Source organism: Strix uralensis, chromosome 4 (assembly GCF_047716275.1).
Source record: "Strix uralensis isolate ZFMK-TIS-50842 chromosome 4, bStrUra1, whole genome shotgun sequence".
NCBI lineage: Eukaryota > Metazoa > Chordata > Aves > Strigiformes > Strigidae > Strix > Strix uralensis.
The window spans coordinates 66,438,670-66,453,251 of record NC_133975.1 but is presented as its reverse complement, the minus strand read 5'-3'; the positions used below and the strand labels follow the sequence as shown (position 1 = coordinate 66,453,251).

Below are 14,582 nucleotides of genomic sequence, written 5' to 3'. Positions count from 1 at the left end.
CTTTCATATATATAAAACCATCCCTTTTCTAACCTCACTGCTGTCCCATCACAAGCTTCTCCTATTTATTGGGGGAAAAAAGCCTGTATTATCACACCTCCTAAAACAGCCCGATTTCTGATGAATAAAGCACCATAGCCTATGCATGCAGTGGTCAAACCCTGGAACAGGCTTCCAGGAGAGGTGGTTGATGCCCGGACCTGGGCAGTGTTTAAGAGGCATTTGCACAATGCCCTTAGCAACTTGCTGCAACTTTTGGTCAGTCCTGAAGTGGTCAGGCAGCTGGATTAGGAGAGCATTGTAGGTCCCTTTCAACTGAACTATTTATTCTATACTCTCAATCACCTGTCACAAGCCTACTAAAAACAGCTGAAGAGTCTCTGCACCAGAGAACCACAGCTCAAGGGGAGAGAGACTGCCTGCAGTGGAATTCACACTATGGAAACTCACATGCCTCTGCACTGAGACAATAATTTCTGTGTTGCGGAAGGTCCCACAGAGCATCTCAGGACAGGATGCCAGTTCAACAAAGGCTTAAACAGTACCAGCATCTGAGGTGACCCCGTTCTGCCATTACAACAGGGTTCTGCAGAGCTCTGGTCTGCCTGCTACCCCAGACCACTTCTCTCTGGGCACAACATCTGACCCTGGTTAGGCTCATGATCACAAGCCCCTCACGATCAGGGAAAAGCATGATGACATTAGGAATAACAGCACAGGTCTTCATAAATCAAGCAATCAGCTGCATATTTTTATTTAATTATATTCAGACCTACAGGCCATGCAAAATATATGATTTTTTTTTTATTAGTCAGCACATGAGTACATTCAAGTTGCACAATTCTTTCCAAAAACAGTAAAAGTAATTTTTAGCTATCAACATCTGCTAGAACATCAATGTAATTACAATAAAATCAATCAAACTTGCATTACAGTTAATTTAACAGTATCATCTGCAACACTTCAAAGAGTTAACAAGTCGTTATTTCCTGAATGGTTCACATAGTTAATAAGCCAAAACAACTGTAGGGCTTGTGTTCGTGATTTTAAAAGCACATGCCAGTCTTGGAAAGCAGCCTTCCACTCATTTTGTCTGTTGAAATAAAACGATAGATAAATAAGAGAGCACAGGTTTGTATAGAGCTAAGAAAGAAACAAACTCTTCAAAATCTCTAAACAAAAGGAACTACTCTTGCTAACATCAAATGTCCAATGTAACTGCTACAAACATAGTATCATAAGAGTTTAAAAAACTATTCAAAGTGGAATGCAGCTTCTGGTGCTCCTTGCAAGACCATACAACCAGAGTTTCTTGGAATAGAAATAAACATAACATCTTTCCCTGAACACATTAAAGCTACCACTTGAGGCACCTTGTGAGTTCAAGCACTTTGACTTTTTCTGCAAGTTCACGGGACAAAACCTGCAAAGGATGCTAATGTTCAGTCGCCTGTGAGTGGCTGTTCCAAATTAAGCTTGATCTTTCTTGGTGCTAAGTGCAGCAACCCCTCCCACTGGGATTCAGTTCACTCTGGCCAGGCTTCCTTTCATAGTCAACATTTGGAGACATGCAAGTGTAGTGGGGAATGATAGAAGTAATAGCTAAAATGCTCACAGAGGGAACCTCTACCTTTAGGTCACAACAACACCCACCCCTTCCTCTCTGATAAAGCACTTTTGCAAAACTATTGGAGGTTATTTTAGGAAAGAAAGGCAATACTTTATCTCTAAAACAACAAGGGAAGGTATTTACCCAAGGTTGATAAGCAAACCAAGGGGAGAATCAGGAATTCAACTAGGTCACTCGACTGCCACAGCAGTGCTTTGTCCCTCAATGACTCTTCAGCTGAAATTTTTATTTAAGTACAAGTATCTAGGACTACCAGCATGCTACTTACACCTCTTCACTTCACAGTTCTGATCCATGTCTGGTACTTATCTGGAAGTGCAGCACTCATTACTGTGGTGTACACTGTGTTACTGGCAGGGAAAGAGGAAAAGAGTGAGTGAGTGACATTCCAAAAGCAAGATTAATTTATAGAACTAGCAAAGCAGCAGAACAAATTTTAGTGGAAACAAACGTTCCGCTTAGGTACAGAAGGGTTAGAAAAAGTGGGAAAGAGACTGATAAAAATGAAGGCTGCTGGCACAAGTTCTTAGTATTTTTTCCCCCACTTAGTACAGCAAAGGAACTGTACTTCAACATCCATTTGATCACTGTATTGAAAAATTAGTATTGCTGATCTTAGCAGTGACAGATATCATCTTCTCCTTCCCATATTTCCTCACATTTTTAAGACAGAGGAGAGGAAGTCCTGGTATTAACCTTCTAATACAAATGACTGATCCAGAGAATATACTGAGCTCCATTTAAAAGTAAAACAAAACAGGATAACCTGTAAAGGTGCAATTTGTGGAACAATGCAGAACAATAATGGTATACTGAAATAAATCTCTCTTAAAAATCCAGTAAATGGTACCTAAAGGCTATGTCCCCATTTACTATTTTTTTCCTTTTTACACATCAAGCAGAGCTACATCAGAAACTCCAGAGAAAGCCATTTTCAGTGTTAACACAAACCCAAAGGTTCCAAAAGTAAAAGGCACAAATGACTTGGCAGAAAGTCCAGCCGCTCCTCTAAGCGGTCATTTGTTTCACTACTACAATGGAACTTCCCATTACCAGACTGAGCCTGACAAAGTGTAGTTTCTTGGCTAGAGTGGCAGACCAAAGAGGAAGAGTGCTGTGGAAGTGAAAACAGAGTGCCATGTGCACAAGCAGAAATCTAAACTGGGAAACCGCAAGATCCTCAAGACAGAGGCATAGGAAGATCCTAAGGAAGTTTTCAATTAACTTTTAAGTGGCCCGAGGCATGGCAGGAGGCACTCATTAACACCTCTGAATCTAATACTTACTTGTTTAAGACTGGCTTCACTGACAACACCTGTACAGAAAGTTTGAAGAGTTGTCATTTTGGTAAATGAAGAGGGAGTTAAAAGCCTATTTAGAAACAGCAGTAGGATGAAGTTATGAAAAGAAATAATGCAAAGTCAAGGATTTCTCTTGCTGTTTTGTTTTTTTTTTTTTTTTAAACATCAGAACATTTTACAAAAGTATTTTTAAAAAGCCCTCTGAAATACACAACACTTAAGTTCTCAGAACTAACTGGTAAATATCACTCATGTCCAACACTTTATCTACCTGCTGTAGTATTTATAATTGTGCTTGAAATAAGGAACTGCACAAAGATGAGGATGATGGGATTCACCTCTTGCACTTTCCACTTGGTCTGGCAAAATGCCTATGCAAGGGAGTTCAGAAACATTTTAACAAACAAACTTATCAGTCTTAAACTCTCCAGAGATGGTTGTGCAGGTCAACTTTTTCACCATGTCTTCCTTGCACAGCTTGCAAATCCCTGAAAAAACGCAACTGCACTTCTGCTTTGAAAAAGAACTTTAAGTCCAAGTCACAATGCAGAATTTAAATACCTTAAAGAGAGTATCAAAATTGATGTTCTGCTGTCCAGTAGCATTGAGAGCTTTGATAGCTGCAGTTCTGCAGGAAAACAAGGCAGTAACATTAAACACACTTTAGTGTTCTGAGGGCTATAAAGCACCAATGTGAGAAGTTTCTCACTGAATGCCTTTACATGGAAATGCTTGCTTTGGCCTCAAATAATCCAGAGTTCTGCATGACTGAATCTAGTCTCACATTGCTGAAGCTATTCTATTACTGCACCACTGAATAACAGACCAACAGGGAATCTGACAACAGCTTTTTGCACACTACACAGCCTAAAGATTGTATGATGTCTGCGAGCACCTTCCTAGTGCCATCAAATACTTTTTCACTGTGAATCTAAAGCCTTTAACTGTTACTAAACTTTGCTTTATAAAGAAATTCTTGGTGCATGCCTTATCCTTGCAATTTCTCATCTTTTATGCCATCCAATGCCACACAGACTGTCCTCTGGCATATGTGAATATCGCTCCTTATTTTATCTGTTCCCTTTTGAGTGGCATTACAGAAACTGAACAAACTGCCCAGTCAATGAGCTAACACCTGCTCAGAGAATAAAACACACAAGTCTCTAAGATTTTTCAAAATAAAATAGTTACCTCACCACAAAGCTCCAAACTAAATTTACCTTCGATCATCAAAAGGAGGAGGGGTAGTCCAGTGGTCATAGTTTGTCTCCACACGAAACCACCTATGACACAACACAGAGACATAAAAGCAAACAAAAGGCAAATCAGTAGGTAATTAATACAGGCCAAGAATCAGTATCTCTGTATTGCCAAAAGGACAAAAAACCTCCCTCAAAAGCCTCTTTCCTGTGTCTCTTGCAAGTCCAAGGAACCCCATGTTGATATACATAGCAGCCTTTACCATAAACTACTGAACACAAATGAAAACAGAGTGATCTCTGAACTCCTGTTGGTTCAAGTGACAAAACTACTACTGACTACAATAAATGCAGGATCAGACCTCCAAAGAGATGATTAGAGCAAAGATTACAGGTATGTGTACGATGCAGCCTGCTGCATTCAGTTTGGAGTACACAGAGCCAACAGGCCAAGCCAATATTTACTGGCTGACTGTAACCATTAAGTGCTGTTTTTCACTGAAGGACAACTATTTAGGATCTCCTTCATATATTAAGCTGCTGATTTCACAAAATTGATAGGAACAGTTATTTTTGAGCCTTCAACCCTTCTCCTCATTGGGCAAAAATTAAGTTGGGAATTGCTGAATTTACTGGTGCAAGACTTGGCAGACAGACAAGAAAAGCCCTCAAGTCTTGGCTCCTTTGGAATCTGGCTTAAAAAAAAAAAAAAAAAAAATCAACACATACAGATGCTTTTTCCACCCCCGACCCTCTGGACTGCCCCAACCTGACAAAGCAGTGTGATTCCTTCTCAAAGAGAAGAAACTGGAGTTCCTTTCAGAGGCTTTCAAGCTTTCCCTGTCCAGCTGTAAGCATTAGTAAGAGATGCCCTGGATCTCTTAGAAAGTTGCGTCACTAACCCTACCTATCACTCAGGAGAGAATATGAAAAAACAAAATAAACCATTTTTTCTACTTACGCTCCACCTAAAGGATCGAGAGGCCAGAGATCTGCTGGCCCTCTTCTATTCCTTGTTATGACCATGCCTTCTTTGGGCGATACACCTCCTACAATATAGTAAACTTCAGCAATGATGGGAATGCCAGCTAGTCTGAGAACAGCTGACTGAAAGTCCTCTGCTCTGCTCAGGGTCTAAATGCAAAAAGGAGATCACAGTGAAACAAAGATCACAGAGCGCAGCCAAGCACAAAAACAAGCACTGGGACATCTCAGAAAGAAGTTCCAGCTTTTTTTAAAATGGCAATTGACTCTAAAGCGCTACTTGAAAATATTTCTCTGGAAATAGTTTTCCAAACTGACTAGCATATGAACATGAAATGCATATGACTAGTAAAAGAACTCATTAAATCCAGCTTTGAAAATATTCAAAGAAAACAGTAAATATACACACACATACGTATATGGTGAAAAGCAAAAAAAGCCGAGAAATCTGCCCTTCAAAAGACAGAGGCATGTCCGTACTGTGCAAATTCAATCCTCAGCAAAGTCTATCCATGTGAACAATGGGATAGGTGAAAGTGGATGAAAGGGGGGAAAAACCTACTCCAAGTCTTGGTTTTGCCAATGATTTAAGAGGATTTAGATAACAATGATAAGGCAGAGGCATTGCTTCTCCTGCCATAACCAGGTGACTAACTTAGCATAAACTGACAGTCACTGCAGCCAGTGAAGCTATTATTTTCAGGTGTAGGGCCACAACCTACTGAAGTACATTTTTAAAAATGAATGCTGTGCAGGAACTAAAAACAAATATGGAGAACATGCCATCAAACAGAATTGTTCAGAAAGATGGGGAAGATCCTGGAAAACAATTAATTATTTCCGACAGCAACGCTGCAGCTAGCAGTTTCGAGTCACAGCCTCAAGTCACATCTCAAACTCAAAAAATATGAACAACAAAGTCCAGCAGACATTCCAGTTCTGGAGGGAGTTTACCTACGAACCATATAATTCATGTTTACTGTATTTCAAGAATCTGAGAAGCAGCAGACCTGTTTTATTTTAGTAGTACCCTAACACAGTATTCCTACAATGTGCTATACAAAATACCAGTCTAACTCCTTCCACTCACCAGTGAGCTCTCCATTTTTAATATGGTAACGTATCAAACGTAGTGTAAAATAACCACTGGGTCAGATACTAACCATCTAAGATTGCAGCTGCCTCAATTTGTTAAATTACAAATCACAGCTAGCTGAAATAGTCCCTAGGACAGAAGCCTTTGCACAGCTTCTCAAAGACTTTTGGCATTGATTAGAGATTGCGCCCCTGAAGGACGGTAATTGTCTCCAAATCATCAGTGATGTGTACAAGAGAGACAATACCTATCTCCTCTTATGAAATGCATTTACTTATCAATTTATTGAATTTTCTGTGAAACTAAAAGTTGGAACATCCAATTTACTAGGAGTTTGTAAGTACAAATGACATGACTGTGAAATATGAGAAAATAACTCAGTGCACTTACATCTCGGACAAGCCAGCTGACAGGGTAATTCCGATTCAAAAAAGCAGCTATTGCATTTTCCCACCATCTACCACCTGCTGAAGAAAAAAAAAAAAAGAAAAGAAATTATATATGCATGTTATGTACACTCTGTGAAATCTATCCTCCTGCCTTCCTTTCTTCTCCATCTCCCATCTCTATCTCTGCAATCTTTCCCTCTACTACAAGAGTGGTACAATAAATTCTTTCATTTTCTAACTATACCACTACCATAAAAACATCAAATTTAGGCAGCTTATACCAAACTGACAAAGCACACAGCACCTGAAAGCAGATGGAGCCTCTGTACCCTCTTGAGCTTATCAACACTGTTTAGAACAGTGAATGCTGATAGTGCTCCTTTTCTGCTGTATTACTTTACTGATATCTATACATAAAATATGCAGGATGTGCTGCCCAGGCTAACATACCCTGGCAAGCCCTCATTTTACAGTATCTGTCTTTCAAATACTCAGCTCTCTATATCACTGCAGTTGGATATTGAAGTACCACAGAAACCTAAACCCCCAGTGAAACAGGGCAGCTACCTATCAGCATAAAATGTCAACATTCCAGGGGAAGGGCTAAGAAAGAACATAACATCCAGGTGAAACTACAGGTGAAATATAAACAAACAACATAATCACAACTGAAATTCAACCACAGCAGCTGGATTAGCACCGCTGCCTTCCAGAAAGGATCTCAGACCTGTAATAACAGGAGTGATCATTATCTTAGCTTTTTGGTGTCTTCCAAAAGGTACAATATTCCTGTGACCAGTGCCATAAAAGGGTGCCATAAAAAAGGCAGGGAATCTCAGGTACAGTGGACAATAAAGACAGTGTTCAGCACTGTACAGAGAATATACAGTGTCTCTCAGAACTTGCCAGTGCTAGTAATTTCAATCAAAACCTATCACATTCCTTTCAGTATTGATAAGTTGCTAGATATTCAGTTTTTAAACCGTTTTTATTCACAGCTGAATATTAAGCAATGAAGAGTCAAAGGCGACTGTAACAGGGACTAGCACTTTGTAACACATATTTCCAAAAGGACTGCAGGTCTACTCATACGATGTAACAGTCTACAACTGTCAGCTCAAATATTAGCATTAATCACCTCATTATTCATCTTACTGAAATATTGTAACAACAGGAAGAATTACACAGAAATCATGAAGCAGATAAAAAAAGAGGTAGTGATAGTGTTTCTGTATTACTGGAGAAAATTAGGAGAACTAAGAAAAACAGAAGGTCAAGTTTATAATTATTCATATGCCAAAACCAGAAAAAGCCAGCAGAAACGATATGCTTGTCACCTGACCTTCACCCTAATTTTGAAGTCATCCCCCTTTCCAGATATAGTTCCCATGCTCCTTTCCCTAAATTTTGAATTCAGTTGTAGAGTGACAGATAAAGCAGCAGGCAGTCAGCAACAGCTGACTTACAGGAGGAGCACAGCATGTGCTGAGTGAGTTACTGTTGCCTGGAGTTAAAAAGTGACTGAAGTCGAGGCACACAGGTGGATGACAGCACATCAGCTCCTGATGGACAAGAGGGGCCCATCACACACAGAAGTTTTCAGCACTTGATTCCTCTATCAGAATCAGAACAGAATGGGTTTGTGCACCAGCTAAACTACCTCACTGTTGTCTTAGATGATCCTTACACTGAGGGTTGAAGCACACTGCTGAGAAACAGCAGGGAGAACAGGGTGGCACTGCTTTTGTCCCCAAATCGTGCCTTTCCACAGACACAGGACTTTGGTCTCCAAGATTTTCTAAATCAAGCCTTTTGCATACTCTATACACTATAAGACTATTTCCAAGCTGATGTTAGCATGAACTAAAAGCTGTTTGCATCTCTCAGTATCAGCCCAGGATGCTCCAGTTTTGAAAGGACTAAATAACTACACTAGCATCAGAAGCAGGCTCTTCAAAAAATAGAGGAGTGTAAACTATGAAAAGAACCAAGGAAATGCAACAAGGCAGTATTAACAAAGGAAACAGAAATCAAAAGGTGGATGTGCTCCATAGCCGAATCCCTGCTCAGAGATAATGAATATGTATATAATGTATACAGTGGATAGTGTTTGAATAACATCTAAAAAAATTCTGAAAACAGAAGATTGTCTAATTAAAAGATTAAAAAGAAAAAATGCTTACCACAAGCCTAAGCGAAAAATGAACATTTATTTTAGATGTTGGTTCTAACTCAGACTACATTGGCTCCAGTTCTAACAAAGAGCTAATAACAGCAAAAAAATGTCTGCTGCTAGAAAAGAGAGAAGGGGAGAAAGAAGAGAGAGAAGGGGGGGAGGGAAAAAGAAGAGAGAGAAGGGGGGGAGGGAAAAAGAAGAGAGAGAAGCAGGGGAGGGAAAAAGAAGAGAGAGAAGCGGGGGAGGGAAAAAGAAGAGAGAGAAGCGGGGGAGGGAAAAAGAAGAGAGAGAAGCGGGGGAGGGAAAAAGAAGAGAGAGAAGCGGGGGAGGGAAAAAGAAGAGAGAGAAGCGGGGGAGGGAAAAAGAAGAGAGAGAAGCGGGGGAGGGAAAAAAAATAAAAAAAAAAAGGCAGAAGGGATGGAAGAGGCCAACCCAAGCCCTGTTGGACATCAACATCTGTGAAACTGAAGTGCTGATGGAGAAGGCAGTGACCCTTCCTGACTGTTACAAGCCCTTCTGTTGGCCAGTTTTAGTTCTCAGTAGTGACATATCTCAACTTTCCTCTACTACTGGATCTTTGCTCAGCTGCCTTTCCAGTACCTCCATGCATTCTCTCAAGCCCTGCTACCTTTCCCCTAGATCTCTCAGTGTTACAGTTCTCCTCCCATCCTCTCTTTAAAGCTGCCTTACAGGGACAGAGAAATACAGAATACAGAGGAAGGGACAGGGAACTAGGAAAGCAGCCATTTATTTGCTATACAGAAAGTAGCCGTTTATTTGCTGTACAGGAGCACATCTTTTCCTCTCAGCCCCTACTCTGCCATCTCCAATTGTCTCTTGAACAGACCACATTCATTTGTCTTGTATGGCTTTCCTCAACGTTCTCTGTCTCCTCTGACACTTTTCAAGCTCAGATGACACTGTGCTGACAAACAAATACCTCTCTCCTATGCAGCAGTCAAAAACTGGCAGCATCTGTGCTTTCACCCCCTGAGAGCCAGAGAAGTCATTCAATTTCAGCTCCCCCCTAGCAACTTTAATCCTTTTTTTCCCTCTAGCGGACTAGGAGAGAAGGGTCAGAAGAGGCAACAATCAACTAAAATAGTGTACATAACATCAAGTGTGGAAGACAGATTTATTATTTTACCTCGTTCATCACCAGAGATTGTGAACTTGCGTGGACTTTGTCCAGTCCATAAGCCTACGTAACCAAGAAATGTGGTGCCTTGATATGCTATCTGAAACCAGGAAACATACAGTGTTTTAGCATTCTGAAACAGAACACTACTTAAAATATAGGCAACATTCTGAAGCAGCATCCTATACTTTTTTCTGTGACTTTCATACAGAAGCTGCTATAAAACACTTTGCCTTGAAGTACAGTAGAACTTGCAAAGTAAATTATAAAAATTTACTTTTATTAAAAAAATCTATAAAATTTATATTTCTAAATATTCTTGTATTTATATACCTATTCTATTTCTTTATATTTATATTTCTAAAAATTATTATAAAAATACACAACATTTCATTTGTTACATGACTGCTACAAAAGTTTTGTTCAAGTTAGTGAGTAGCTAAGCAAGAAACAAACAAAGTTCACCATTTGCAAAACAGACTAATGAATATGGAAAAAAAAAAAATCACACTAATGAAGACTGCACTACAACTAGTTCATTTTTGGAATTTTTCATCTCAAACACACACATTGGTCACGAAAAGTAACAGGCCTTAGGAAAAAAGCTATAGAATCAGTCCCTGCTAAAACTGATCTCTTTTCTATATTCTCTCTTTTCTTTTTTAGTATCTTGACACTTCCTTCTTTCAACATATCCTTCCAAATCATGATCCTGAGATACTAGATTATGCTTTTCTATTTGTTCCAGTTTATAACCACAAACTGGATGTCCAGAAAGCAAAACCAGCATTCATCCCACACTCCTAGAGAGTGACTGGGGTGCTCAAATAATCCAGTAAATCTGGGATGGAAACCACACTCCTACATGAAATCCCACTGCCTACGCAGCTGTACGACCATAGCCTGTTCCTTCATGGAATACCACCCAGCCATGTCAACCACAGATCGTACCTGCCCACTCTTTATAAACCGCACATCAATTGTAATCTTGCTTAATATATCGACAAAATCGTAATCCAGGTTCCGACCATGGTAAATGTTTCCTTTGTCATCCTGAGCAACAATACTAGTACAGAACCTTCCAAAACAAAAAGGAGAAAGAACGATTTAAGAAAAAGCTATGACAACACTTCCAACATTATAGCTGAACTAGCTCAATGTTTCAGGAGGAGTTACTGAGTTTATCTTCTGCAAAGTATTGTAAGCACATGTAAGCATACAAACAGGAGTTTACATCATAAACACTTAATGCTTCCCAACTCGAGGGAGTAGTCTCATCCTATACTTTTTGATGAAACTTCTTACAGGTTTTAATTTCACACTGGAAAAAAACAGGGACAGAATTGTTTGGCTGAAGCTCTACATAACCACACAACACTACAACATCTTATAACTTATGCACGATACCAATAAGGGGAAATTCTTTCCCACAGAGTCTAACACACAAAACTCTACAATACTTATCAAGTCCCACCTGGCTCAGAAAGTCAAAAGCCACACTACTGTCCAATTCAGATCAGATGTTACAGAACATGTAGGAAGGAGCATTTCCACCTGAGAAAAATTTCATTACTTCATTTTACTTCTTTTCTAAATGGAGATGAATAGCTGACATTTAAAATGTCCACAAAGTATCAGTATAAAACTTTATGGATTTCATTTAGACAATTACAGATTATAAATGGGGTCCAAAGTGAAATATTTTTAATCACAACTAGATAAAAAGTTCAAACAAAGTCCTTTCAAACTGAAAAAAAACCATCAGTTATTGTTGAGGTGTCAGTCATTTCAATAATAGTCTCATCTTTTCTCTAGAACAGGAAGCAGGCTGAAATGCCTTTTTTAATAAGAGTTTCAGTTCCGTTAAAACAGGCTTTTTAAATTAAGTATATTGAATTAGCAGGAAATTAAAAATTTGTTTTCTCTGGAGTTATGAGCTTGTCATTCCAGTGATGCATAGCACTGTCTTTCAAAACTGTAAAGGTAAAAAATTTTGCAGACAAGTAGTTCGTTCCTGGTTGACATTTTTTCTTGAGTATCATTACGAGTTGAGAAACTTAAAATTTTATGGCCCTTACCAGGTCTCAGAATGATAAGTGTCCTCTGTGAAACACTAAGAAGGCTAGCATTTAATGACTATCTTATTCAGTATTAATCCTTACTTTAAAAGAAAAGATCTCTTTAACTTAATACCCCACATTAAGAAAAATAATAATCAAAATGCATACAAGCGGCTGTATGCACCTGGTTGTTATTACAGCCTATATGGAGAAATATTTTTATGATCCTCACAGACAACATCAAGTGTTTATTATTCTCCTGTACATGCTTCTAGGGAAAAAAAAAGGCAATGAAACTAAGTATTTTTTCCACTGAGGTTTTGTTTGCTGCCATAAAGATGCTACATCCATTTTCCGTTGTGCAAATCAAAAAATTACATTTTACAACTACTATGAAGGTTCATCCAGAAAATGGTTTGGAAGCAACTTCATCTCAGATGAATGGTTAAAATAATTAGATTGCAACTAATTCTGCTAGTTTCCTTTTTAGGGAAATACAACAGTTTAAATAAGAGTACATTACATGATCTTTGAAGATAAATGAACACAAATACTTTGAATGGATGGCCCTTCCTTATTAGCAGAAATTATTTTCGCACTTTTATAGAGATATACATACACAAAAACATTACAGCTACACATTACCTTCATTAACGTATAAAAATACTGCTCTGTGTTTCTCTTTCAATTCAGGACACAAACAGCCTAATAAGAATGAAACCCTCCAGCTAAATGTATTCAACAGTACAAGAATGAACAGTGCAAATCATCTGCCACTTGTCTTCACCCGCCTTTTTGTGTGGTCCCCCACGCTGAACTGGATTCTGTAAGTACCAGACACTTACGCGGTAGATTCGTAGGCAAAGTTAAGCAGGACTCCATCTCCAAGACTTACTCCCAGTGCTTTGCACAGTCCCAGAATTTCCCCTGCGAAGGGCTGCGGCATAAATAACTCCAATTCTGCTGCTATTGGCCGAATAACTTCGTGGACCCATTTCGGTACGCTTTCACTGCAAAATATACTGAAGGCATTAGCTGAAAAAGGGACAAAAATGTTTGCAATTTACACTTAGCAACGAGACACCCAAGGAGGCAGCCTGTCCCGGTTGGTGCTGCAGTCTCTCCCACGCTGGATCTGCCATCCCCGCATCCCGTCCCTCACCCACTCTCATCGGCTTCTCCACGGACCCAGAGGAGCCTGCACAACCCGAGCAAAACATCCAGCGCAGGCATCCTACTGGGGAGATTTGTTTATTCCTACCAAGGATCTCCCCAGTCCGTCCTCTGACGGGTTCCTAAGCCTACACATAACGCAACAGTACTGGGTTACCTGCTCAAACAAACCCCTTGATTTTTGAGTTCGGACAAGTTCAGCAGTCGCGCAGCAGCACTTGGCCCTCTCCGTTCAGGCCCCGCAGCAGCGGGTCTGGCGGGGGGACTACAAGGGCTCCACGGTGCTGGGGCGGGGGAGGGAGAAGGGGGCCCGGGGGCCCTGGCGCCGTCCCGCTGCCGGCACGGCTGCGGCAGGAGCGGCGGGACCGGGGCTGCCCCTCACGCCGCTCCCCCGGGAGCCTGAGGGGCCGGCGCTGCTCCCTGCACCCCCGCCGCTCCTGGGGACGGGGCTGCCAGCCCCCCCCCCGCCGCCCCACACTCACTCGATGACCCGTGCGACGGCGGCGCGCAGGAAGGCGGGATCGAAGTGCCGCAGCACCGGCAGCCACCGCTCCTCGGGGGGGCTGTCCAGGCTCACGTTACACAGCAGCGGGGCCGCCGCGGGGGGAGCCGGGGCCGCCGCTACCGCCCCGCACAGCAGCACCAGCAGCGCCCACAGGCGGGACCCCCGCGCCATGCCGCCGGACGCGGCGGCCGCCGGGCAGACCGGCCCCAGCCCTCCCCGCAGTCACCCGCGCCGGGCAGGGCCGGCCCACAGCGAAGGGCCGGGACATGGCGGCAGCCCAGGGCGCTGCGGGCGGGGACTGCCCGCCCTGAGGCGTAACGGCCGCCCGCCACCCTGCCCCCGGCGAAGGGCGTCGCGGCCCCTCAAGGAGAGGCGCGTCCATCCCCTCCCGGCCGCCCTCCCACGGTGAGAGCCGCTGAGCCCCCCCCACAGGCCCAGCCCTCACCCGGTCGGTGCCACTGCGACTAGGGGAGGAGGTGAGGGACAGAGGGGTGGAAATACAGAAAAGGGGTTAACAGCTTTGTTTCATTTCCTCTGTGCTTCTGTTCGTCAAACCGTTTAGACAAGGCCGTCGACTACTCTCACATTTTTAATAGTATGGGAGAGGAGACAGCCACACACTTGGCAGCTGGGCCACCCTGTGAACAAGAGGGAAAAGAGAAGAGAGAAGACTAGACACTTGTCTTTAAGACAACAAAAAAAATTTGCCTCTCGCTTTCAGCCTCAGAAGTCATGAGTTTTTGGATACATGCACATGAAGAGAAACTGGGCTCAGTTGGAAAAGGAAAAAAGGGGGGAAAGAAGGGTTTAACACAGCGTGTACCGTACAGCCCACATCCTCCCATTAGTGTGCTCTCTTCAGCCCCTGACCCTCACTGTGCCTCCATGCCACCACAGCTCCTCTGCATCCACGCACCCTCCCAGCTCCACA

General features: G+C 41.9%; 1 protein-coding gene across 3 annotated transcripts; it reads right to left on the bottom strand.

Annotated features, from left to right (window-relative positions):
- Positions 1-730: 730 nt before the first annotated feature.
- NAAA (N-acylethanolamine acid amidase) lies at positions 731-13,911 on the bottom strand. 3 transcript variants are annotated; one of them, XM_074867052.1, is made up of 11 exons: positions 13,629-13,911; positions 12,819-12,983; positions 10,865-10,991; positions 9,923-10,013; positions 6,601-6,677; positions 5,092-5,264; positions 4,152-4,214; positions 3,493-3,559; positions 2,917-2,945; positions 1,899-1,980; positions 731-1,093 (listed from the first exon to the last, which is right to left on the bottom strand). In XM_074867052.1, exons 1-10 carry the CDS (start codon positions 13,820-13,822, stop codon positions 1,905-1,907), a joined length of 1,062 nt encoding a protein of 353 aa, XP_074723153.1. In that variant the 5' UTR covers positions 13,823-13,911; the 3' UTR covers positions 731-1,093; positions 1,899-1,904. The 3 variants fall into 3 exon arrangements, 2 of the variants coding, with proteins under 2 accessions (XP_074723153.1, XP_074723155.1); XM_074867054.1 differs by having other exon boundaries at positions 6,601-6,674; XR_012628772.1 differs by lacking the exon at positions 2,917-2,945.
- Positions 13,912-14,582: the final 671 nt, after the last annotated feature.

What these genes read in the sequence shown, in the direction of transcription:
- NAAA (XM_074867052.1), bottom strand. Translation starts at nt 13,822, where the DNA reads ATGGCGCGGGGGTCCCGCCTGTGGGCGCTGCTGGTGCTGCTGTGCGGG. An exon ending in TTTGCCTACGAATCTACCGC is followed by an intron (nt 10,992 to 12,818) that starts GTAAGTGTCTGG and finishes TTGTTTTGGAAG; the next exon opens with GTTCTGTACTAGTATTGTTG. An exon ending in CTCGATCCTTTAGGTGGAGC is followed by an intron (nt 4,215 to 5,091) that starts GTAAGTAGAAAA and finishes GTTGTGTCATAG; the next exon opens with GTGGTTTCGTGTGGAGACAA.